This window comes from Triturus cristatus, chromosome 2_1, assembly GCF_964204655.1.
Source record: "Triturus cristatus chromosome 2_1, aTriCri1.1, whole genome shotgun sequence".
In the NCBI taxonomy this organism is placed as follows: Eukaryota; Metazoa; Chordata; class Amphibia; order Caudata; family Salamandridae; genus Triturus; species Triturus cristatus.
The window spans coordinates 468,956,898-468,983,475 of record NC_140581.1 but is presented as its reverse complement, the minus strand read 5'-3'; the positions used below and the strand labels follow the sequence as shown (position 1 = coordinate 468,983,475).

The 26,578-nt window shown below is 43.7% G+C and overlaps 1 protein-coding gene across 1 annotated transcript in view; it reads left to right on the top strand.

Annotated features, from left to right (window-relative positions):
• The first annotated feature begins 473 nt into the window (after positions 1 to 473).
• Positions 474 to 26,578, top strand: part of ANKDD1B (ankyrin repeat and death domain containing 1B) — a 718,121-nt gene continuing 692,016 nt past the window's right edge. Inside the window, exon 1 of the mRNA XM_085632291.1 lies at positions 474 to 785. Coding sequence (XP_085488417.1) covers positions 692 to 785 — 94 coding nt within the window. The 5' untranslated portion in view covers positions 474 to 691. The remainder of the gene's footprint in view (positions 786 to 26,578) is intronic.

The following is a 26,578-nucleotide window of genomic DNA, read 5'->3' as shown; positions in this document are numbered from 1 at the left end:
CTCGTGTTACAAGAATGGCCTAGCTTTAGTCACAGAGGGACGTGGAGTGCTGCCCTGACCATGTGCATTAGATATTTGTACTATATTACCAGCTCAACAATAGTAGTGTGATGGTGCATACAAGTTTAAGAGCTCAATAACGCGAAACGTACAATTCTTAAGAGGGTGGGTCACGGGAGAATAAATTAATTACAAAATTATCCAACCTAAAAACACGTCCAAAAGAATAAATAAATGTCTTTCGGTGTGTAACCTGCAAGTAACCTTTAATGAACACTTTTGAAAGCATTAGCAAACAGCTTTAATAATGTACGATATTTAACTGCGAGGATCTCCCTGCTGGTGGTCTTCAACTCATCGCATTGCTTAGCAGTCGCAGGTCTTTCCATAAAAAACGATGATTTTTCGCAACAGTGTCGACAACAAAGTGAACTAACCGGTTCCCTGTGTGTGTGCGCGCTGTCGGTGGTTTCAGTTGCGGCTGCGTGCCGAGGCTGTCAGCGTGCCATGCTTGTCCCACACCCCTGCACACACCCTGACAGGGGACAGAGAGAGGCCGGAGCGAGCAGAGCAGCCGCCGCTCGCACCTGAGAGGACTCCAGTCCGAGGAAGCCCGGTCTAGTCCAGCCGAGGGGAGAGGGGCCGGAACAACGCAGCCCCAGTGCTGCGAGGGGAGAGAGAGCAGCGCACCATGAAAGGTCTGCGGGACCCCAAGAACATTTTGAGCGGGTTTCTGCACCCCTCAAAGAGCGAGGACACAAGAGAGGGCGCCACCCACGAGATTCGTAAGTGCTCCGCTATTCTAGGCTTTGCAGTGTTATGGCTAAGTGCGCGCATGCACACTCGGAGTGCTCGCACGGACTCAGCTGTCTGTAGGCAGTGAACCAGACAAGTGACGTCAAGCTTTCCTGTGTATCGGTTCTGATCATCTTTCCACTGGTGACTTGTGACGCTTTGTGAAGGCTTTTGCGGGAAAGCAACTGGCAGAGGCGGAGGCATTCGAAAGTTCTGTATATTTGACAAAAATGAGATATAATTGAGCGATATGGGAGTTCTTGACATGACTGCTGCTCGATATAAGAAGTTCGAGACCAGCAGGCAGTTTTAATAGTGGCAAAGTAACCGAGCAATGCCTCAGACGTCTTCTGAAAAATAGAAAGTGCAAAAAAACTTGAAAGGCAAACCCGGGTTAATAAAAAAAAATACAAATTGTGTAAACATATTTTACGATTTTCCTAAAACAAAACACATTTTAATGGGAGGGGGTGCATAATAGGCGGTCAGTTGATTTGTCACTGTACGAAGTGCAAAACAGCTCACCAGTGAGAGTCAGCTGCAATTCACACAGCGCGTGACTAGAAATAGGTGGTTTATTTACACTGCAGTACACCTACAGCATACGTTTTTTTGCTCAAGTCTTAAGGAAAGCGCAGAGATATTATCGGTGCACTTCCGAGAACCACGGAGGCGACAAATAGCCTTTTCCCTGGAAGTCTGACTGTTTCCTGGGAGTTTTGAGGGATGGTTTCTCAGGCGGCGATTCCCGATCCACTGACCTCCCATTCTTTCAGTGACTGCCGCGGTGGAGGAAGGGCCGGCTGGATCAGGGCTCCCTCTTCGTCTTCGGCTGCCCATGCCTGCAGGGAAGGAAACAGGTTTCCCCTGAAGTCAAAAGAACACGCGCTCTCCGGCATGCACCCGGACTGCTCTGCGTCGCCGGTGGTTACCTTTCAAGCCTATCGGGACCCGTGCATCATCTCACCAGAGAATCTTGACAAACAGAACCATATTTTGTATTTTACAGGAAATAAAATTGCTATAAATGAATAAATTGTATAGCTATCTCTAAAAATAGTGGCATGCAATTTGATAAGGCCTCCTATCTTTTTTAAAGTTCACGTTTCATGTATAGCCCACCTGCTTTTACTTCTGTTTTCCATTTCTTTTTATTTTCATGCCCCACTTCTGCCCAGTAGATCGTCAGGTGTATTGTATGTCTCGGAATCCATTTGGAACAGATAGCGAGGCAGCGGTCTCAGGCCTCAGATGAGAGCTGTCCCTCAGGTTAGACATATCGGTCTGAAAGCAGACCTACCGCTCAACTTGGAATGATCTCACAGGATCAGACAGCAGGTATTTCCCACAGGTGAGATCTGTCTACAGGCTCAGGCCTCGGCGGGCAGTTCTACCTCGTTGTAATGCAGTTATGCATAACGATGATGGGGGCAGAAACGATGTCCACCAGTAGCTAGTGATAATGGTTCTTTTGATCAGCATAGCTTTATTATTATTGAGATTCTTGTCTCACTTATTTATTAAACAAGGTGGTGCTGAGAATGTTGTAGAGGCGCTCCAGGCCAGGTTTGCTGAAGACTGCCCAGGGCGAAACAAGTTATCCCAGAGGTGGAGCGGAAGTAAATATCTCAGCATTTACCTGCGGAATCTGAAGTCAAAGCACACGGTGTTTACTCAAGGGAAAAAAGATTGCATTGCTATGATGAGCTCTCGAATAACATACCCAAGGCTACCTAGACTAGCAGCTGGCAGATTGTTTTAAATATGGTTGCAGTGGTTGGGAGTTTAACGGCAGGAGAAGTAACTATTGTACCTGGACATGTCTCCTGTGAGCTTTTTGAGAATTATTTTAGAAGTGGGACAAATAAATCCCATCCTATACATGTTTGATGTAAAGTGGCATGAGTTGGGATGGTCGATGCTGATTATAGAATGAAACAGGTAAGACATTTAATATGCCAGGGAAAGATGGTTTTTAAATCATTGGCTCAGAATAGTCGGTCATGGTAGGCTGCTCTGCTTGCCCTCGTATTCAATCAAAATATGCTTTCTGCAAGGAAAGTAACCAGGCAGTACCAAGTTTTAAGAAGGGTTATCAAACAAATCTAGATGCTTTCTACCTTTTTGCAACTCGATTGTCAGGGGTCTCTAAAAAACAAATACCTCAAGAATTGAATGACTGGGTTGCTAAAAGCGTATCATATCATTTGAGCAGGTTGGTTTTAGAGTTGGTTGTGTCACTTCAGACCATACTAGATTACCAACATATCCCTGAGATCCAGAAGGCAGAGAAAATATAAACTCTATTGCTACTTTGTGGTTGTGGATTTCAGGACTCCATTTACAGAGTCAATATAGAATGTTGAGGTACAAATTAAAAAGATGAAACCATGACAACACCCTGTATCTTGGGTACTCGCAAACATTTGCCCAGGGGCCAAAACGTATGATCAGTGGTGTGAACGAGGGCTGTACTGATACCAGCAGGGTGGCGGTAGGGGGTCCGGGTGGGTCAGGGATTGCGTAAGGTGATCATAGGGGGAAGCAAAGCATGTACATCTAGTGACCTAATGGTGCAATGTTAAACCAGAAAACCTGGGATCATCCCAGATTCTCCCATGACCAAACTGTGTGAGCCTAGGTAATTTTTTTTACTTTGCCTCCTTTTTCTTTATTATGGCATATAAGTGGAGCTCAAAATACATGAGAACGGAATGTGCGCTGTACAAAACCTTATCCTGTGTTTGATAATAATGTCTACGTAAATTAGCAACCTAGGCCACCCAGAGAGCACACATGACAATTGACTTGCCTCTTAGTTCATTATTGGAACTGTTGTCAGGGTATGGTGGGGAAGCATGAGTGGGGCTTGTTAACAAGCCCCTTGCATCGCCGGTTAGCACTTTTTTCCATTTTAAAAGTGACGCACCGGCAGTGCAAGGGACTTGTAGATAAGCCCCAATGTTTCTAAATTCATGTTTGAAAACTATCACTTAAAAAAATAACTCTTAGTGCAGTGGTATGTTAAAATGCTTCTGCATGTTAATCAAATACACTTTTTTGAATTTCGAAGGAACATAATCCTATTTTTACACATTTGTTGCAGAATCCCTTTAGCAATAAAGGTTTTCCTAGAGTTAAGTGGTGCAGTACACCACCTTAGTTACTTCAGAAACTTCAGTTAACCTGCAAACAAATGCTTACCCACAGGGCCGGCTTTAGCACTGGTGGTGCCCTGTGCGACAATGTTTGTTGGCGCTCCCCAATGACCACCGTTGCCACAGATTCCCTCACTACCACCATTTAGCAGTGCCCCCAGGGGCGTAACACAGGCCCTCGCAGCCCTCGCAGTGCAGGGGGGAGCCCCAAGCTCCATGGGGCCCTGTCAGTACAGCACTCGGGCTGCAGAGCTCCTGATTGAGCCCGGAGAGGGCCCCTCCACGTGCCTTGCAGGGAGGTCCCATCAAGTTTCGTTACACCAGTTAGTGCCCCTTAAGTCTCCATAACGAGTCTCTCAGATTCATTTAGTTTTATAGCTCCACTGATACCAGTGTGAGGTGTAAGAGAACTTTACATCATACACACATTTAACAGAGACTATCACACGTGTAAATCAGTGTACAGGAAATGTTACATAAGACAGAGGATTACAAGATGTAGGAGTCACAACTCATCCATATTTATAGGCACTATAGTTTGAGTTCTTGTTCTGGAAGAGCACAACTTCATAATTTAAAACATAACACTGATTGTTAGGGGTCCTCTTCAATAATAATTCATTTCTACCCAAATGAACCCTTTTTGCAAGATAAGGTTAAGGATAGACAGGGCAAAAAAACATGTAGGTCTAATATACACCCTGCAGCTTGCATGCAGCTCTTTGATGACAGTTAATAGCTCATTGTTCTATATTAGGATTTTAACTTCTAAACTGCAAGTAACAAAAATATCTCTGACAAAAGCAGTAACCCATTGACCTATTAACATTATATGCAATTTGTAATCTGCATGGCAAACGTTCTTATCAGCTGGCATATTAACCCTCTGAGCTACCTTACCAGAAGTCAAACTTTCGCTAGAGAAAACTACCATTAATCACCAGAGTTATCTTGACATTTTTATTGATGTTTGAAAATTGCTGGAGGCAAGGAATGCGTCAGCAGGTGGTTTTTAAGCCATAATATATTTGCAAACAGGGCGCCCCCACCCAAAGTCAACTTCCGGTGTGGTGGCACCGATCGCACCGCCCTGCTTACCCATTTATTTAACATTTTTCTCTGAATATTAGCACTCAGCACGTAAACAGCGGCTCATGCTGCTGTTCACCGGGGGGGGTGCCACATGTAAAGGGCAAGAGGGCCACATGCGGCCCCCGGGCCGTTCTTTAAGTAACACTGCTCTATATGATACATGGTACCAAATACAAATCTCTTGGGATGGGGCCTTAACAAGAAAGATTCGATATATCAATACTGGTTTATTCAATAATAAAATAATTCGTAATTGAGTATATATGTGGTTGTAAAAGTCGATGGATAAGCATGAATTGTACAGGATTGCCCCAGCATGGTAAACAAGCATGTGCCCCTTCCCTGAGTGCCCAACTGCTTGTGAAACTGGTATCCTGAATTATTAGAATTTTTGTTGGCCCTGGCATCACTGTAATCTACAGTATGCGCAGAAGACTAGGTCTGCCTTAGGAAATGCAAGAACCTGTTCTGTTAGCTGAAGGGGTGCCAAAGTGTGCCTTCATAGCCGGCATAGAATTATTGTCCAGGCCCTCTGTAAGTCACATAGAGCAGTAAGGGCAGCATACTGAGTTCTTTGTGAATCAATGGTGTAACTAGATCATTTTCTCTGTATTAGGGAGAGGGAAGTCTGTTATCCTCTCATTCGAATTTCAGTGATCATGTGAACCCAGAACCTTCCTCTAACATCTAGTCTGTGTCAAGTGCATGTATATGTGCTGAGTGTGTGGAATACGTGTGACAGAACAGCATTGTGTGTCAGGAAAGTCTGATTACTGGGCCAGTGTGATCCATTTTGGTTGCCCCCTTGTTTAGCACATCACAAGATGGAGGGTGTATACCGCTGCCCCAGAGAGTGGAAGTTTATTGGCTGCATTCCCGTGGCTGCAGGGTGGAGACCCAGACATTAAAACGAAGAGGAATTGGGACAGGGTTCCCCAATAAAGTTAATTGACCTCCTCGTTAGAAAGGGCTGGTGATTAGCCCTTCCTGTGCACTGCCATTTGGTAGATGCTAGGTGTGGGACTGCAGTTTGTTGTTGAAGTGAGGAACTCTCTAGATATGGCTTGTCCTTTTGTCTGTGCCTGATTGCTGCTTAAGGAAGGCTGATTGCTGCCATGTTCAGAGATCTCACACCTCATTGTACTCTTGTTTTGGATACTGCTGCTTGGAGCCAGCATCATTTCTACCTGTTGTGAGAGTCATCTCCTAGCACAAAGGCTGTGTCTGAGGAACAGCCAGAAAATGAGATTTGAAAGAGAACTTTCCCAAACTGGTTGGCGACACACCACCTGTTGAAAAACGTATATAAAAGTAGGATCCAAACCAACCCCTCTTGGCTTCAGTTCCAACTTCTTCATGAACAAGGAAGTGAGTGCTCCACAGACTACTCAAATGACTGCTGTGTGACCAGTGCTGGTGTCTGCATAATAGCCAGTCTCCCAGATATGAGAAACATCACCTCAGGTTTGCACTTTCTGCTGGTGGAACTGAGGGTCTGCCTAAAGCTCCACCTGCCTACTAAGAGAAGGAAGGAGTATGCCTGGCCCTGAGGAGAGACTGTCCAGAAGGAGAAACCCAGTTCTTTGGCCAAGCCCAGCGTCTAACCCACGAGGGGCATCATGCCCCCCAATGCACATGGCATTCCAACACGAGCAGCAGGGGCTAACTGTACCCTACCTGCTGCAGGCAGTTTATTCCAGGTGCGCATGGGAAGGGTGTGGTTGGGCACAGGGTTTGCGCTGCTGTTGATGCGCAATAGATGGCCCATTGTTTTTGGCCTTTAGCATGCCTTTATACTTTTTCTTTTTAACTCCGGATTCTGTAAATTCTAAATAGGATTCATGAATCCAACACAAGCATCTCACCCTGAAGCTGGCCTCGGAACCACATGTCTGACTCACAAATCCCAAACACTTATAATGACAGCCAGTGCCCCTTGTACTGGGACAGGTTTTGCAGAACCTGGATGTCATTTTAGATGTTGGGGATTGACGAGTCAGAAATCCAATTCTCGAATCCTGTGACATTGGCTTTTCTTTTAATTTAAGCTAAGGTGGGGCATTTCCCCCCTCCCCCCCCCATTCCCCCCACTATTACCTGGGTGTTAGGCTGTGCTTAGGTGTCCACTAACAGGTGCTTTTTAACGTTGTTCAGGGCAGAGCCCCGGGCTTTGTAATGTCTGCCTTTTGCTGCAGCCCTCAGTACCTGTGTTCCATTCTGGAACCATGATTCCAATAGGGAAAACAAGAGAAAAGGCTACCTTATCCAATCACATCTCTTTTTTTATACCTGAACTCATACATAATTTGGAAATCCCAATAAAAGAGAAAAGCAAAAGTGTTAACTCTTGAAGGAAACTCTTTTAAATACTAATATCTCAGACCACACATGTGAGTAGTATTTTCTATAGGTCTAAAAATGGGCAAATGCTCCTTTTTTTTTATCCCCTCCTTAAACTTTTTTCTCCGAACAGATCTGTACAAAAATCAGCATGCTTGACTCAAGCTGACAGCCACTGATTTGCCAAATTTCGTGCAAATCGGTCCACGGAGTCAAAAGTAATAGGCAGATGAATGGAAGGTGCATCTGAACCTTAATTACAAAGTGGTGACCATCATATTACACAGTCATATTACACATACACTGTTTATGTATTTGTTATATTACATTATTTATTAAATGATTTTAGTACTCTTTTGAAATATTTGAGCATCATCTTTTGAATATTCATTGTTTGCCTAAGACTGCAGATATGTCTGTCAATGTTTTGAGAAATGTGTGTTTTTTTGGGCATAATGTTTTAATATTTAAAATGTGTTTTAGTGCAACAATGTGTATTGTCAAAAGTAAAAATTTAAATGGAAAGTAGTTTTGTAAGAAAATTAAAAATGTGATTTTGAAAATGGATTTTTTTATAGTACACGTGGAATGTCGTTTGTGCCATCAGTCAAATGAATCGTTGCTGCACATTCTGTGCATCTACTCCTTCTAGACTACGCGCGAAGGACCCCGCTAAGGAAGGAGTTTAAGACACCAGGGATTCGACCGTACAGATCGGCAGTGATAGAATTGCTCGATCCACAAAACATAACGTTGAAGATCTAATTGGTGCAATTCATGGGCACTTTCAAGGACCTTGTGTAAGAGACATTTGCTACTCATTTTGAGAATAAGGCTGCAATCTAAGCTAGGATACTCGAAGAGCTATAGTCAAGCTGCTTGGGAGCTACAAGTTCCATCCAGCCCCTACCTCCCTCACCTTTGGAGGGTCTGCTAGTTAAGACCAGCATCATGAAGGGCCTATAGAAATGCCTGGCTGCTAGGGGCTTTGAGCATCATTTAGTCCCTATCCCGTTTTATTGTTTCAGGGGCACCTACTAAAATCGTAACTTTTAGTAGCTAGGCACTGTTTGCACTTTACCCACCGTATAAGCACTTCGGTTCTTTATGCACTCATTTGAGCAGCCAGGTAATTTATGACAACACTTATAGTTTGCAACCTGACACTTTCTGCATTTCCCCCGCTGTGTTGAGTGGGTTTTAGCATTGGAAAAATAAAAGCCCCGTTAAACATCTTAGGTTTTTTACAGGTTTACATGGCAGGCTAGCTTAGTCAAGATATTAGAAAACATTTTGGATGCACAAATGGTCGGCCTGAAATCAAAATCATACCCTGTATTGATTGATATTTCCTGGTATATTCTCATTTGTTGATCATGACTACTATCCTACTGATCTCCTAGCATATGACTGTCTATGGCTTTCCTTCCTAGGGTGGGATTATTTTGTCCCACTTCTACCACTTAAAGGTGTCTGTTTCCTCCATTCTTAACCTCATTGTATTCATTCATCTGGCTGCCTGTCCCAGAAAATGAGTTTGTACGCCCCCATAGCTATTTGTAGAGGCAGTTTCCACCCTGCCGTTCATTCCTTAGCATATCCCCCATGATACCTTCACTCCTGCTCCTTCTTGTACCTAAATGTGTTTCTCCTTCTAAATGTGATTTGTGCTCCTATAGGTGTTTACACACTCCTGTTGATGCTTTACCATTGGTGATTTTTCACCTTAATGTTATTTTATACCTTAATGTTATTGCACACCTAAATGTGATGTTACTCCTGAATACAATGGTGTACCTAAATGTAACACTGCACCACCATTGCTTCCTTTGCAAAGGTTATTTTTCACCTAAAAGTGATTTTGCATATAAATGCGATACGTGCTCTTAAAAGGTTTCCAAACTCATGCTGTTGCACCAATGATGAGTATCTACTTTAATGTGATTTTGCCCCTACATATATTTATGCATCTAAATATGACTTTTACTCCTAAACATGCTTTAGCACCTAAAGGTTCCTCCACTCCCATCTTGTTAAATCAAAGACAATTTTGTACCTAAAGGTGATTTTCCATCAGATTGTTTTTCTAAACCTAAATATAATTTTTGCTCTTACATGTGTTCTCATAAACCTCTTCAATGTTATGTTATGTTAGGTCAATTTATAACGCGCACAGATACTCAGCAGAGTGTCCCGGCGCGAACTGAGAAAAGTAACCACAGGCCAAAGCATTATTCAAAGAGAAGGGTTTTTAACTTTTTTTTTAAAGATCACAAAATCTTGAGTGCTCCGTAGTGCCAAGGGTAAAGCATTCCAAGCCAGTGCAGCCTTACTCACAAAGGAACTCCCGCCTAGCCTCTGGCGTTTAAATCTAGGCGTCCACATCAAAAATTGGGAGGAGGACCGCAGCTGTCTCGCGGGAATATAGCAGGCGAGCCTCTTCTGAAGATAGAGAGGACCCAGGCCATAAAGGGCCCTATGGGCAATGGCCAGGGTTTTAAATTTTATACGTGACTCCACCGGGAGCCAGTGCAGAGAGCGCAAATGAGCCCGCACAATACACCTGCGAGATATGCCCAGCAGGAGTCTGGCGGCCAAATTTTGGATGACCTGTAGTTTGTTCAGGAGGTAGCCAGAAATGCCAACATAGAGTGCATTGGCATAGTCCAAGCGAGACAAAATCAAGGCACGGACAACCGTTTCTTCGGATGGTCTTGGAAGGAGGGGTAAAAACTTCCTCAAAGCTTTCAGAATGCCAAAGCAAGACCCAACCAGCTTTTTAACCTGGGTAGAGAAGGAAAAATTCTCATTGTACCAAACCCCCAGATTTTTTGCAGCAATACCCATTGCTTTGGGCAAGGGAAAGCCAGGGGGCCATAACCTCTCTTGAAAGTTATCTGAAAAGACATCATACAAGAGGACTTCTGATTTCTCTTCGTTACATTTAAGCTGAGCCAGCCAACAAAAAACCGAAGAGAGACAGTGTTGAGCCACCAAAACTGAATCATCATTCTTACCCCAAGAAAACAGGAGCTCAGTATCATCCGCATAGGCCATCACCTTAGCCCCAAGAGACTCTGCTAAATAGATCAGCGGGGTAACATAGATGTTGAAAAGGAGGGGGCTAAGATATGACCCCTGTGGGACACCCGTAGCTACACGCTGAGATACCGTGACACAAGGAGGGAGCCAGATCTGCTGTGAGCGGTCTTCCAGAAAAGATTCAATCCAGTGCCAAACTGAGCCAGTAATCCCAATCTCTGAAAGGCGATCCAGAAGCAAAGAGTGTGGCACCGTGTTGAATGCCGCCGAGAGATCCAGCATAACCAATGCCGCTCTCCCGCCGGCATCCAAACACTCAGGAAATTGCCTCTGTCACCTCAAGCAGGGCAGACTCTGTGCTAAACAAGGCACGAAATCCCGATTGGGCCGGATGCAACAGACCCGACGCCTCAACAAAATTAGTCAGTTGCTTGGTGACAATCTTCTCGCAGACTTTAGACAGGCTAGGCAGCAGTTATATAGGGCGATAGTTTCCCAGTGTCATTGGGTCAAGGGATGGCTTCTTGAGAAGAGGAAGAATCTGTGCCCGCTTCCAAGAAGCTGGAACAAAACCTTCCTGCAAAGACATATTAACGATTTTATTAACTTCCGGATTAATAGTATCCGCAACTGAGGCCAGGAGTCTAGCAGCACAGGGGTCAGTTGGAGAGCCTACTTCAAGGACTTAAGAATTTTGAGAGAGCAGGCCAGCTCAGTAGGTTCAAAAGTCGACAAGATATTAGTAGGCGTAACGGGCGAGAAGCTGGACAGAGAAACCGTGGATGCCATAGTGCAAGAGGTAAAGCTGGCTTGTATAGTGCAAATCTTGTCCAAAAAGAACTTTGCAAGAGTATTGCACCAAGTCTCCGAAGCTGGTACAGTGCGGACTTGGGCACTGGGAGACCTAAAACTTTGCACAATGGAGAATATTTCTTTGGAATTGTTAGCTTGATCAATACGTAGGGAATAATAGCAGCCTTTTGCGGCAGCTATGGTAGCTTTTTTGTTTAACTCTCAGTGTGTGTTTAGCTAGAGGGCAGTAGCCACTCGAGCGCCAGGCCCTTTCCAGTATTTTACATTCGTGTTTTAAGGCTTTCAGCTCAGAAGAGAACCAAGGTTTGGAAGGGGAATCTCTAGCGAGCTTAGGCCGGCAAGGAGCAGAAAGAGCAGACACAGAACCAGAAATCCAGTCAGTAAACCTAGATACATTTCCCTCGAGATCTACCTGGAGAGAAGGCCGAGACGCAGCCAAAGAGCTAGAAAACTGAGTGGAGTCTATTTTGCTGAAAGTTGGTGGGCGATGGTCATCAGCCTGCCTAGCAGGCTGAGTAATTTCCCCAAAAAAACATATGAGAAAGTGGTCTGACCAAGAGACAGGCGAGGGCTTTACCACCTGAATTGGGAAGTTAGAACACACAGGGTCTAAAATATGGCCCTTGTGATGGTTAGGGTGGGAAACCCATTGTGAGAGATGCACCAACTGAAGAGAGCTAAGAAATTCAGCCGTGTCTCCCGCATCAAATTGATCAAGATGAAGATTAACATCTCCCAAAACCAAATAGCAGGAAAAACGCAAAGCTCGTTCAGCCACCACATCCCCACATGCTTTAAGAAAAGCCTCCGATGGACCCGGAGAACGATAGATAAGAGAGACCCCTAGAGTGAAGTGGGGCGAGAACTGTATGCTAAAGTCCAACGCCTCACACTCACTCCACCCAGCGGAGGCCTCACCATGCAGCACCCAGCCCTCCCTATACAAAATAGCCAGGCCACCCCCTCTGCCAGCTAAACGGTCCACCCGATGAAACTTGTAGCCAGAAGGTGTTGCCAATGCCACAATAGGATTGGAGGAAGTGTCCAACCAAGTCTCAGTAACAAACAGCAGATCCAAAGATTTATCAGTGACCAAGTCAAACACATCCAAATAATGCTTCCTTAAAGATCTAGCATTAATCAGGGCAGCGCTGATGCGCACCGCCTTTTTAGCTTCATAAGGCAGATGACCAGGGGCAAAGCAGACATCAATGTAAACCCACACTCTAAACAAACATAATCCGACTGAAAGGACATAGGAAAACCTCCATGCGAAGGACACTTTTCACCAAATGTGTCTTATTACAACTACATGTTCTCTCTTTACTTAAGTATACATCAAGATTCACATTGCGGCTATCCCTTGCTGAATATGTTTCTCAGGACCAACAGCCTACACATTTTTTGGATGGTCTGATTATGGGGAACCATCCTAAAATGAAGAGAGCTTCATATCAGATAGGACTCTAGCATGTAAGAACACCTCTGATATCTTTTTCTCAAGACCAACACCCTACATATTTATTGAATGTTCTAATTATGGTGAACCAAATATGGCAAACTAAAATTATGAGAGCCTCATATCAGATTGGACACTAAGATGTATGTAAAAACACCTCTGATATCTTGATCGCCCCTGCCCTACACAAAACAACCGCCAAATACCACAAACACCAGGCTCTGATGACCAACCAGCAGACCAATACACCATGCCTTTCCTTATTGACTTCAAAGATTCCTTACAGGAAAAAAGTAACATCTCATGTTAACAAAGCTAGGAATGTGAAAAACACCTCACCCTGTATGAAAGGAGAATATTGTGATCCAATTCGCCAGTTTCAATTTCCACATTTTCACCACAACATTCTACCCTGAAGGGATTAAATAAATGCTTTTACCCTGATCATCGAATATTAACACGGATACCATGCCTACCATTTCTACTGATTACAACATCACTGGGTACCCTCTTTCACTCCCCCGTCTTCCCATTATTACCCACATACCTTCCCAGGAAGGAAACCATAGAACATAATGCCAGCATAAATGAAGATAGATGGTAACATAACCTGAAATAAAGCTACTCTGATATAGACATGGACTGAAATATTGTCAAGTACATAACCCATTGCCCTCCTGGAAACCACCACCATATACAGATTCCATCTGTCTACCAACCTCATAGTTCTGTCCAGGTACACCAAAGTAACAATACAAAAACTGACTTTACACAGAGGGATTCAACCACTCCCCAGCAATGATTCATGTACTTCATTACAGCCACTTACTTCAGCCCAGAGCAGAGTTCTCGTATCTGATCCCCAAAAGGAAGTGCTTGACATCAGACTGAAGCAAGATCACCTGCATGAGAAGATACAAAGTACGCTAGGGGCTATGAGCATCATTTAGCCCCTATCCCGTTTTATTGTTTCAGAGGCACTTACTAAAAACGTAACTTTTAGTTGCAAACCATAGTTACAAAGTGTACAAACCATACTGTTCTTGTCTCTTCTATAAGCACTCTTCCCCAAGGGACTTCTTCCTATTCCTCCCAGAGTCTGTAATACAATCTCCTAATCTGCCTTTATCTCAAAGTATGACATTGACACTATTGCACTCGTGAAATTTGGCATTTGTCATCATCCATTTTGGAATTTGTCATCATTCATATCACTTTCTTACAATTAGGATACAACAGCTTCTACAGTGAAAAGAGAACATTCTTGGGAACTTGCTTTTATCCTCCAGGAATCTCTTAACTGCTAACTGATTAACTCACTAAACTCCTCATTACTCCACTGTCTCACGGTAAAGATTACAAACGCAACACTCAACCAGTTGACACTAAACTTCTTATCAAACACACAAAAGGTGAAGGGATGAATGCTCGCAATAAGTCTAACCACTAGCGATCGCTGGGGTGACATTCCAACCCAACATTCCTTTGCTGACCGTGGCACCTCAGTTTGGACCCAGCCAGATGGGCAAAAGAACGATGGTGCAGCTTGAGGCGTTTGGCACAGTAAACACAAGATCCATGTTTAGGCATGCCGGTCACACTTAATGAGCTATCCTGAGGAAAAAAAAATTATAGGTGGATTGCTTGAATTAATCTCCTCCAGCGATGATTACTTGGTTCCGCAAATCAGCCCATAGCTTTTTTGTGCACAATGCCACCCCAAAGAGAAATCAACCTTAGTGTAAGGACAGACTAGCTCTAGCTGCCAGCCAGATCCCCTCTAAATGGGAATATAAGCAACCTCAGACCATTTTCAGCTTACTTGAGCATCATCAGTAGGGTGCAGCTTGAGTTTTGAAGAATGAGCATAGGAACGTCTGGACATACCCGTCATAGTGAGGAAAAACAAAAAAGTGAAGGGTGGATTGCTTGAATTCATCTCAGCCACCGGTAATTACTCTGGGCCTCAATCCAGTACATCATGTTTTGCCGACCACGTCTCCTCATGTAGTTGTATAGAGAGAATATTTTTTTACTAAAAGGGGTTTCACCCAGCCCTCTTCATACATTGGTTTGTTGTTGTGTCATTCACATTGTTCCTCCTCCTACTGTAGCAACAGCATTAGGCAGTGGCGCAGACTACTTTAGCCATTGGCTAACTTCAGTGTTAGTGATGGTATTCTGCTCTTTCACGAGGAGCACATTCACTAACTAAGCGGTTCTCTTAATGCCAAATTGCAATGTGTAATATATATATTTTTTTAATCAAATTTCTTTTTGTTGCTCCTAGGCATTTTTTTTAATTGGCTCAGCAGTGCATTTTTTTAAGTGGCTCATCAGCTCCATTGAAAAGAGAAACTTACAGAAGCAGAGATTAAATAAAACAAGTATAGAGAACCCCTTTAATCTCGGGGGAGGGGGCAGATGGGGCCTGTGCCCCACCTCCGTTTGCGTGGCCCCCAGAGGCCCCACCCCCACAGTTGTTTTACATGCCAGGAGGTGACATAAAAAAAACAAGCACATACTGCACCTTGCCACACGCGTTATTTTGTCCAAATAACTTTCACTGCAAAGCAGTGTTGTGTGCCTTGTATGTATGTGTGTGTGTCTTTTTATTTATTTATATAACATATGTAAGTTATTTGAGTAGTTTTCAAGACATTTGTTTTTAAACAGGTACTTAGGTTGGTAAAGTGGTTAAACCCCTATAAAAGTTGGTGATATTTGGACCGTTATGTACCATACGAGTCCTATAGTACAGATATAAAAAATAATAATAATCCAACCCCATTGGCCGAGGGACCAGTTTATCCCATTGACCAATGCGGTACCACAGTAACCGGGATGGTACTGTGGTGCCTTGCAATCTGATTTGCTAGTCATAAATCCTTTATAGAATGCTGCAGCAGCCATTACAGAACTCGGGGAGTCACTCCCTCTGTCCAGTGCTTGAAACGGAAAAATAGAAGTGCAGGTACCCTTTACCAGAGTACCTGCTTGTTTCTGAGAAGTGCTGGTACTCTCCAATTAAAAGTATCAGGTCCCTCTCGAGAAGTGCAGGTACTCTCCCTCTCAAAATAAAAAAGTGGTGGTACTCGGTACAGGACAGTACTAGCCCATTTAAAGCACTGCCTGTGTCCTCATAAAGTAAAATGGTATGGACACTCTGACCCCTAGGCACTTGTTTGGAGGGATTTGGAAGTGGGTACCCAAAGTGATTCCCCCACCCACTCAAATTATTCAAAATATTTTTTATTTCAAACTGTGGGTACTCTCGTAAGGACCCACTGTGATGCTCCCTTTAGGTGTCCCAGTTCTCTTGTGGGACCCACTTTATGAACTTCCACCCCATGGTAACTCAGAACCATGCAAGGTTCCCCGAAATGGAATGGAAGCTTTATAGTCAGGCCTACAAGAGCACCGCAGTACCCGAAAGATGCGTGCAGAAGCGTTGGTTGCACATGGAGGAGGGGTTGAATGCAGGTCCTGACAAAAGGTCAGGCCTTGCCTCCAACCCCTGTAGCGTATGTCTGAGAACTATATGCAGCGGTCTTGGCTACATGCAGAGTGTTGGACACAGAGCCTGGCCCAAAACCAGGCCTCGTGGCGAATACCCTGAGGCCATGTGCAGCGGGCTTCTTCGCACAGAAGAGGGTGGGCCCTGGTTGTCCACATATGGAGGGGGGTGCAGGACCATGCCGAAGGCCTGGCCCTGTGGCTAACCCCCATTGTGCATGGCTGAACACGTTTTTTGGGCGATAGCAGTGGGTTAGGCATACAGCCACCCCCTGCAGCTAACTTCCACTGTGTATTGCTGAAAGCCGTGCGAAGGGCAGGATTGGCCACACATGGAGAATTGACCTCAAGGGGAACATGGCACATTTTTCCACTCTCTTTTTGGCGCAATACATCAAAACAAATACAGTTGCTGCCTCCTACTACACCCATTATTATTATATATTGAACACTTAGGAGCTCATTACGATGTAAGTCGCAGTTTCCTCCGACGACATCGCTGCAGTCTCGGGAACAACCGACCTCCGGTTGGCGGTTCTGACACTGCAATTAAGATGCGACCGCACATGGCGCGGTTGCAAGTTCCCATTTCTCTATGGGAGCTTGTGGTGTGTTCGGAAACCGGCCGCAGCACAAGCTCCCATAGAGAAATGGGAGTTTCTGTAAATCTTCAGGGATAACAGGTGGGCGCCATAGGTGCTCCCCAGGCCTCCAACTGGAGGCCGCTGAGGCATGGGGGCCCAAAAGTTGCTTTGCGACAGGTTTTTATGTCATAAAGCCCGACATGAAAAGCCTGTCGGAAACCGACATCATCATCCCCACGGCAGAAACGCTGTCCATAGGGGATTATGTGCAGACTCCGACTGGCCGACAAGCTTTTTGAGCCCGTCAGAAGCCAGCTGGTCTGACCGGCCGGTTTAAACTCCGACTGCTTACATTGTAATAAGGCGATGGTCGGAGGCTCACCGACTAACATCCCTCACCAAGGGCCCTTAGTGAGGGATATGACACACAACGTAAAGATTTATTTCTATTTGAAATCAGTAAGGTTGGTTTCTAAGAAGAACTAGAGTTTTGCTATGTGTTTTGAAACATTTTTTCATTTTTTTGTGAAGAACAAAACCAGGAAAAAACACAGGAACTTTCTACTTAGATAAAAAATAATTACTTTTTACCAGTACCACCACGTTTCTTGCCATTTCGTTCACCTACGGAAAGACTTTTCACACACACTGTGCAGTACATTCCCACTGTGGAAAACATGAGATCAGTGTCACTTGAGTGGACCTGCATTATGCCCTGGCGTGTGGTATTTTTTTTTTTTTTTTTTTTTTTTTTTTTGAAAAACCTTTATTGACATTTTCAACCAATAACAAGTATGGGCCTACAACCCCCGGGGCCGGCCGCTAAGCAGTCAGAGTAACAGAAATCAATATTTATCACAGGCAGCACCTCGGGGAGCGGAATCTCCATGCTATTAAACTGTCGGCCACTGAACAGCCCAAGTAGGTGACCAGGATACAAAAGGTTTTCATTTTATAATAAGGGAGGATGGAAGGATCAGGTGCCAAACAGTTTCCCAGCAGCAAGAAATGGCAGGCAGAATAATAAACGTCAACAATAAAGCAATTTATCTAGTCAATGGCGCTGAAACAGGAAAGTCAGGATGTGGAGGAATATCACGGCCATTTGCGCCTGCAGTCCCCTGCCCTAAAACCCAGAAAACACCACGGAAATTGTGGCACACATGAAAACGCAGCGATTAACAACGAAGGAGTTTTACCATGCTGATCCCAGAAAAGAAGGACAAAGAAGAATAAGAGAAGAAAAAGGAGGCCATGGAAAAAAAAGGGTTAAAGACTAAAGGATCCCCTCCCCCAACCCCCCACCCTGCACCTCTGCAGATGAGTACGGCCCCCCCCCCCCCAGCAGTGTGCCTGTCGCCCCGGAACCAGACCCGAAATATAGAAGAAACAGAGAAAGAGGAGTAAGAAAAGAAACCCCACCAGACGGGGGGGTAGAGAGAATATTAATAAACTGGAGGAGGGCCTTCAAAACATGCCCCCGGCTTCTCCCTCCCGCACAGTATGTTTTCCCCCAAAGCAAACAATAAGCAACACAGAATCGACCATGTCAAAGAAGAGTGGGGAGCATTATGCGCCTATTACACTACCAGTTATGCCGTGAGAGCACGCAACCCCTGAGCCCGCCCGCCTATTAGATGACCACCTCTGAAGGATCAACCTTATCCTTGGCCACTCTTTGCGAATCTACCCATGCATACCCATCGACCCAGTACCATGTCCAATGTTACAAAGAAGAGGAGCGTCCAAAAAAGAGCAGGAAGCGACACACACAGGCAGGGTGGAAGTCTCTGAATACCAACACAGTCAGCAGTATGGAGAGTCGTCTTTCCCAGTGCTGCCCCAGGATCTGCACTGCACACAAGGTCCAAGAAGGCGAGATCAGCCAGAACAGGCGACCGTTGCTTGAATATTGCCTGGGTCGCCGGAGGCCGCGCACGGGACAAGGCCACCACCCCCCACTCGGGTCCAAGACCTCCGGAACAGACCAGACCCACAGCCTGCCGATCACACGTTAATATACTGTCCGGAGTTTCCAGCTGGTCACTATCCACAGGGCCGGCCACGACACTGTCCTCCTGTGTGCAGTGTAGGAAGTCCCCGTGTACCTGGGGACAGGCAGGCAGCAACTGTTCCGATGCTGATGCCACCCCATCAAGCTTACTCCCCAATACCCAGGCGCCGTGAACCAAGGCGGAATGAAGGGCACCGAGAGCCTCGAGAAGATCACCATACCCCAGCACAGCTCTCGGCGCTCGCTCCGCTACGCTCCTCATAGTCGCACACTTCCAATCGTGCTGCGACCCAGTGTACAGGATGGTAGACTTCGTCCTGTCAAGATGGCCGCCGGGTAAGTCCAACCCAGATTGGGACCAGGACTCAGGACAAGCGCCGCAGGTTCCATGTCACTGGAATCAGGGTTTCGGGGGCAGGCAAAAAATATATCCGGTATGTGGTCACAGGCAACAGTCATCCCCACCACGGACCTGCGCCCGCGAAAATCCGGGAGCAGGCCGCAAGAATCAAGGCGAGTTACGGGCGGCGGCCGGGCAGCTCACCGGCGAAGGCTGAGGCAATCACCGGGGAATCTTGGATTAGCCACCTCGGGCCTGCACTCGTTCCGCTACGCTTAGTGGTAGGAACGGTCACGGCGAAATGTAGGCCGATATTCGCACCGCTTCGGTTAGTCCGACTCCACCCAGTCACCAAAGGCCGCTGTTGTTTAACTGCCGCCCGGCCATGTTATCCACTCGAGGTCCCGGTTCCAGGGTTGCACAGGCCGCAATCTTCAAACGGACATTTCTCCGGCGATACCGCCGCCAGAAACTTCAGAGTCACACGATCGGTTGCCGCTCTCATTCACCAACACGGGCATATAGCGCAGGCGAAGGATCTCATACAGGATATCTGTGCGGGATGCGGAGGTTCACGGAGCCGGGAGCCTACGCTGCCGTCCCGGTCGCCATCTTGGCTCCTCCCCCCTGGCGTGTGGTATTTACAACTCTTAACAGTTCTTCAGGTACACCAACTACAGCAAACATTGATGCACCAATAGTAGGACATATTGCTACCTTTGAGACAAAAGGTCAAAAGGGCCTACAATATCCAGCCCCAAATTCATCCAAGGTCTGGAAGGGACAGCCACAGGTGACAGTGGGGAAGAACGCATCACCTTAGTTTTATTATTCCTTGTACATGATCAACAATCCTTGACATCATTTCTACCTGTGGGTCAACCCCAGGCCACCAATACAATTGCTCCAACCTTGCTTTGGTTAAACTCCTACCCAAATGCCCTCCATTGGCCAAATCGATCACTGTCTCCCACAGACTAGATAGAGATATCACTGTAGATCCTCTGTACACCCTACCATCCAGGAGGCTTAATTCATCTCATACACCCCAAAGTCTTTCGAGTTACTGGTCACCTCTTTGGCATCAGGCCAACCCTTTATCACATAATCTAACACAAGTTCAAGAGTTTCGTCTGTAATATTATGTCTCTCCTGTTCCTCTGGAATCAAAGCATTTTCCTTCACTCAACCGATTAACACAGATTCATTCATCACCCCAGCACAGGGAAGAGGTAACCTAGGCAAGCAATCAGCTACTTTATTGCTCACACCAGGCACGTACACCACATGGAAATTAAAATCAGTCAAACTCTCAGACCATCTTTTAATTCTTGGTATTACTCCCTTTTTTTTTAAAATTATTTTTTTATTGAGCAGAGCAAGAAGGTACCAAAATACACGTTTTCAGTCACAACATTTGGATCACCACAATTGGAGAAACCATTAATATTAGTATGTCGACAGACTACTTACTAAACAACGTACAGGGTGTTATATATTCTTATGTTTTATATACTATATCATACCATTCCGTTGTATATTAACAAACTGATGAATAAAGTGCAAATGCAAAATAAGGCTACGAGATCACATGTGTCTCGACTGTGATATAAAATTCATCTTTAAGACACAAATTAAGTTCTAGATTAAAGTGCAAATGCAATAGCAGCCGGTAATTCACTTTGGCAAAATACAGTACTGTTAACATCAAATACGAGTATTATCACCACATAAAGTGCAAATATAATAGCAGCAAAACTTCACTTAGAAGAAAACAGTATTTCAGTCATAAAATACGGAATATAAGGTTAACAAGATAAAGTGCAAATACAAATAGCAGCCAATAAATAGCATACTAAAAATCACCTTAAAAAAATCAGCATTTTCATGATTGAACCCCAAAAATTGTATGTTGCAAATCATATAAAACTTGTATAAGTAGAAAATCATTGCCCCAATCCAGTTGGGGATCAGTAGTGATTTATGATTTAAGCTGACAAATTAAACACCAATAATAAAAAATAAAAAAAAGTATATAATACGAAAATTAAAAAAGCCCGCGACAACTCTACGACCTATCCTTGAGTAGGAGTAATTCTTCAAATCTTTTCCAATTTTTCTCATATTTCCTTATGCCGCCTACTCGCTTGGCATATGCCCCTTCAAATTTCCAAATCCTTTTCATTTTATTAAACCTATTTAAATGATTTGGAATCTCCTTAGATTTCCAATTTTGAAGTATCAAGGAACGGGCCACCATACAAGATATAGCTAAAAAAAAACCTATCAGAGCTAGATAAGTTGGCCTCGTCCCTTGAATACCCGAATAATGCAGTTTCAGCCTGGGGAAAAACACTCATGCCTATAACTACTCCCATATCGTTAAAAATATCCCCCCAGAACTGCTCCAATTGCGGACAGGAAAAGAAAATGTGTAGCCATCCTCCTTCCTCCTCCTGATGGCAACGGAAACACTTATTAAGATGGTCGGGATATCGTTTCTGAATCATAGCCGGGGTCCAATAAGCGAGCCATCTTGAAAGAAAGGACATTCTTTTAAAATTAGCGGCGCGTAGGGATCTGTGCCCTAAAAGGCATATTTTTCCCATTCTTTAGGAGTAAATCTACAGCCAGTATCCCTGGCTATTTTTTCAATGTGGCACACTGTCCCCTTTGCCTGTTCATCCTTCCGCAATACAGAATACCATTTCCCAAGTCCCGAAAACTTGGAGTCATAAAGTTCTGCCATGGTATTATGTGGAGTATTCAAAATGCCCTCGATACTGGAAATAAAATGAACTATCCGCATATATTCGAGAAATGTGGGCTTTCTACAACCTCCTGCCCTAACCATAATTTCTTGCCAAGATACTATTTTATTATTGATAATGAAACATTTAAGTTGAGAGAACCCACACTCTCCCCATATCTCAAGATGTCTTAGTTGCAGGTGAAGGACAAGGCTGTTACACTCACCCAGACCCAAATATTGAAAGCCTGAGGAGCTATTTTTTTAAAAAACTGCTTGAAGCCTAAACTGAACTTCTCGTAGAGACTTGTAGCGGGTTTTCTTTGGTAATTTAGCTGTTTTTAAAAAGGCGGGCATTTGCGTTCCCCCTTCTACTACCATCTTATAAAAAAAAAAAACTATCATAGATGCACTTATAATGTAATAGGTCCACCACTAAATTCAATAAGGCTGCCTGATAATATGTCCGTACTTGCGGAAATGCTAGACCCCCTTGATTTATGGGCAACTGAACTGTAGCTAATTTTACTCTAGGAACCTTTTTTGCCCAAATAAATTCCCTAAACAATATATCTAACTCATTAAAATAAGATTGATTGAGACGAATAGGGACATTTAAGAATAAGAAAATCAGTAGGGGAAGAATGGACATTTTAACCAAAGAAACTCTCCCTATAATAGTAAGGGGGAGTGCAGACCATTGTTCAAGGGAGCTTTTTATCTTCTGCTTAGTTCTAAGATAATTTAGTTCAAATAATTTCTGATACTGGTTAGTAACATAGATACCCAAATATCTTATCGGGTCAGTTTTCATAGCTTGGGCCCTCAAATTGTTAGGAAAGACATTGGGATCAATATTAAGAGCCAGTATCTCGGTCTTTTTTTCATTTATTTTGTATACACCAATTTGTTGAAAAAGAAAAAACTCTTTAAAGGCTAGCTCTAGGTTCTCTTTCGTCGGGGTTAAATATAGAATGATATCGTCAGCGAACAACTTAACTTTTGACATCCCTGGTATAGGAGAAAAAATAGCAGCATTATTACGAATTTTTAAAACCAAGGGTTCAATAAAAAAGGTAAAAAGTAGCGGGGAAAGCGGGCAACCCTGCCTGGTTCCCCGTTTTATTGTAATTTCCCCTATTTGTTCCTGATTAATAACCACCTTTGCGCTAGCACTATGATAAATATTCTTTAACATATTAATAATCTGTTGTGAAAGACCAATACGACTTAAGGTTAAAAACAATGTTTGCCAGTTCACAAGATCAAAGGCTTTTTCAGCGTCAACCATAATTATTGCGGCAGGAATTTGGTTGGTATTAAAAAAATCTAAGGCATGAATTAAAAATTGAGTGTTAGTAGCCATAGATCGACCTGCTATAAAACCTGTCTGGTCCTTATGGATTATTTCTTGAGCAGCAGGAAGGAAGCGCTGAGCCCATACTTTCATCAAAATCTTGTAATCGGAATTAAGTAGACTGATTGGCCTAAAAGAATTGACATCTAATGGGTTCTTATCTTTTTTCACAAAGGATATTATTATAGACTCCTTAAATTCAGTTGATACAGTTCCACCCTTTCTAATATCATTAAAAAGTCTCTTTATGGGAGATACCAGTTCTTTAATAAAAACCTTATAAAATTCGATGGGAAATCCATCCTGTCCACATGCCTTGCCCCCTGCCATAGAGTTAATTGCACATATAATTTCTTCTTCCATTATTTCATCGTCTAATTCTTTAATTCTGGCCTCAGAGTCTGGGAAGATCAACATCCATCAAGTACTTCCGAATTTGTTCGTCATTAACCGGATACTCTGTTGAATAGAGCTGTCCGTAGTTATGGAGGAAAACCTGTGAAACATTATCCATATCTGATACAACTAGTTCTGTGACCGGGTCCCTGATGGAAGTGATTAGGGAGGATTCCATTTTTTTCCTGGTAGAATTGGCTAACAGCTTCCCCATTAACTGACTCTCTTCATACATTTTTTTCTGGTAAATTTTGGAATTGCATATTTCCTCAAGGATAAAAAAATCTCTTAGTTCCCTGCTAGCTTTATTGAAGGAGTTGGGGGAATGTTGTAGCATTAAGGCATATTCTTGATCCACCTTATTCTGAAGGTTCTCAATTTGCAACCTCCGGGTTTTGGACTGCCCGGCCATGATAGGTATTATTTGGGCCCAGGCCGCAGCCTTAAAACCTCCCCAGACAGCGAAGGGGGTGGCGGTATTATTGTTAACCTCAAAATATTGTACAATCCACTCCCTAAATCCAGTAATCCAATCTGCATTTTCAAGGAGGAGGCGATCCATTTGCCACCTTGATCGTTCCTTATCTCTCCCCCCCAATAGCAAGGAAACCCCAACAAGCGCATGGTCAGAGAAGGAATTACTACTAATCCATGCATTTGTCACCTGTATAGACCTTGATGTTAATAGATAATCTAGTCGAGAGGCCGAAGAAAAGCGATGGGAGTAGCAGGTAAAGGATTCCATTTCTTGATGGAGATCCCGCCAAGAGTCTACAAGTCCAAACTGTTCCATAATTGCCACCATCATTATTTTGGTATTAGGCTTCGACTGTCTTTTGTTTTTATTAGTGGAATCCTTTCTAATATCCATAATATAGTTAAAATCCCCCCCTAGAACAATTTGCCCAGGAGAACTAATCAGCCTTTCGTGGATCTGGGTCAGAGGTAAGACATTATCGGATATTGGGCCATAATAATTAATAAGTATTACTCCCTTTACTTGAATTTCTTTTCACAACAGTACGATAATCCGTCCTTACTGTGAATAGTATACCCTGCAAAAAGAATTTGAAATGCTGTGCAGCCCAAGAAACCACCAGCACTTAACACTCAATCACAGGGTATCACTCCTCAGCCTCTCCGACAGAGCACAATGCAAAAGCTAATACTCGCTCTTCACCATCAACAACCTGAGAGAGAACAGCCCCCACCCAACCCAGATAAACTAGCATCAGTAAACAACAGTAAATTATAACTTTTTCTGCATGTATCAAACTGCTCAGGAGTTTCTAAAACAGCTGTCTTACTCTTTGTCTCAAAAGCCTTGACACATTCTTCATTCCAAACAAACTAAATACCTTTTTTGAGCAGAGACCTTAAAGGTAAGGACACATTAGCCAAACCTGGAATGAACTTTGAGCAATACTCTGCCAAACCCAAAAGTGAGCGCGCTTGGTATTTGTTGCAGGGAGTTATGTGCAAAAATAATGCTTTTAGTCAGTTCCTATTTGGGACTAATTCCTTTGGATGAAATGGAATGTCCTAAATATAAAACAGTTGTTCCCCTGAATTTACACTTTTCTTTTGCTAGGGTAAGACTGAAACTGCGCATTCTATCCAACACTCATCTCAAAATGCCATCATGTTCACATTTGTCCACACCAGAAATAAAAATGTATTCTTGAAATACCAATACCTTGTATCCTAGATAAAACCTTCATCCTATTTTTTTGGAAACATGCGGCCGCCAATGCCAATCCAAAAGGCATGCAAAGGAACCTGTATGCCCCCAAAGGGGTGACAAAAGATGTCAACTGTCTTGATTCCACACGTAACGGAATCTGGTGAAAGGCAGATGACAAATCGATTAAACTTAACAATTTGGCTTTACTAAGAGTCGCTAGAGATTCAGATATGTTCAGCAGAGGTTGTCACGTAGGTTGACACACATCCTAATTCTTTTCCCTCTCTTTGTGTGCCAAAACTACAGGGGCCAGCCAATCTGAGTTCTATTTCCTCTTTTGCTCCTGCATCGAAAGGTTTCTGAATTTCTTCCTTTAAAGGTCCAAGAATCAAACTGGGGACTTTCAGCGCTTTATGCAGAGAATAAATGACATTCTTTTTAAGAGTTATTTTGTGTTGGACCCTTTAAGTGAGCCTATGGTATCATTAAGAACCTCGAGAAATTCTTGGTAAATGTCTGTATTGGCCTCAGGATTAGACAGTAAAAGTTCTTTGTAGAAATAGGATTAAGTGTGATACCAGTTTCACCTTGTTTAAAAATATATATATTTATGTTAGGAGTTTTGTGGTTTATTAAAGTTATTACAGCAGTTGATTAATGAGCCGCAGTTGTTTAAAGTCACAGCTGACTTATAATAAGGATATATACGATGAATCAACTGTGCCATTTATTAAAGGCAAAAGTATGACAGTGACCGAATTACAATCAGAAGTACAAACAGTATGAACAGTGAGGGTAGTGTGTGAGCAACTGTTTTTGGAGAAAGATGCTGGACTAGGTAGGTTTGCAGTGTGGGTCAAGTATAGCAACTGTAGGGGTGTATCCGTATGATGCTCTGTATGGAAGTGGTGTATAGTGATCATATACTGAGGTCTCTCTGTTATGCATTAGGGGGCCAGGTTATTGTGGCTCAGGGTGGAAGATTGTCATTTTTATTCATTGCCTGAAATTTCACCAGCATAGCATCCCATTCCATTGAGATTAGGTGTTTTTAAAGGGCCCTCCATTCTTCTCTGTTTATCACTGAACTTTCAGCTACAGCCCATCGAACTAGTTTGTGTTGCCAGGAGGCAGCTTGTGGAGGGGCCTGTGCGCAACACTTTAGTGTAATGGCTCTCTTGGCAAGAAGGAGGGCGAGATCCACAAATTGGGCGGACACTTTATTTTGTTGAGTGTGTG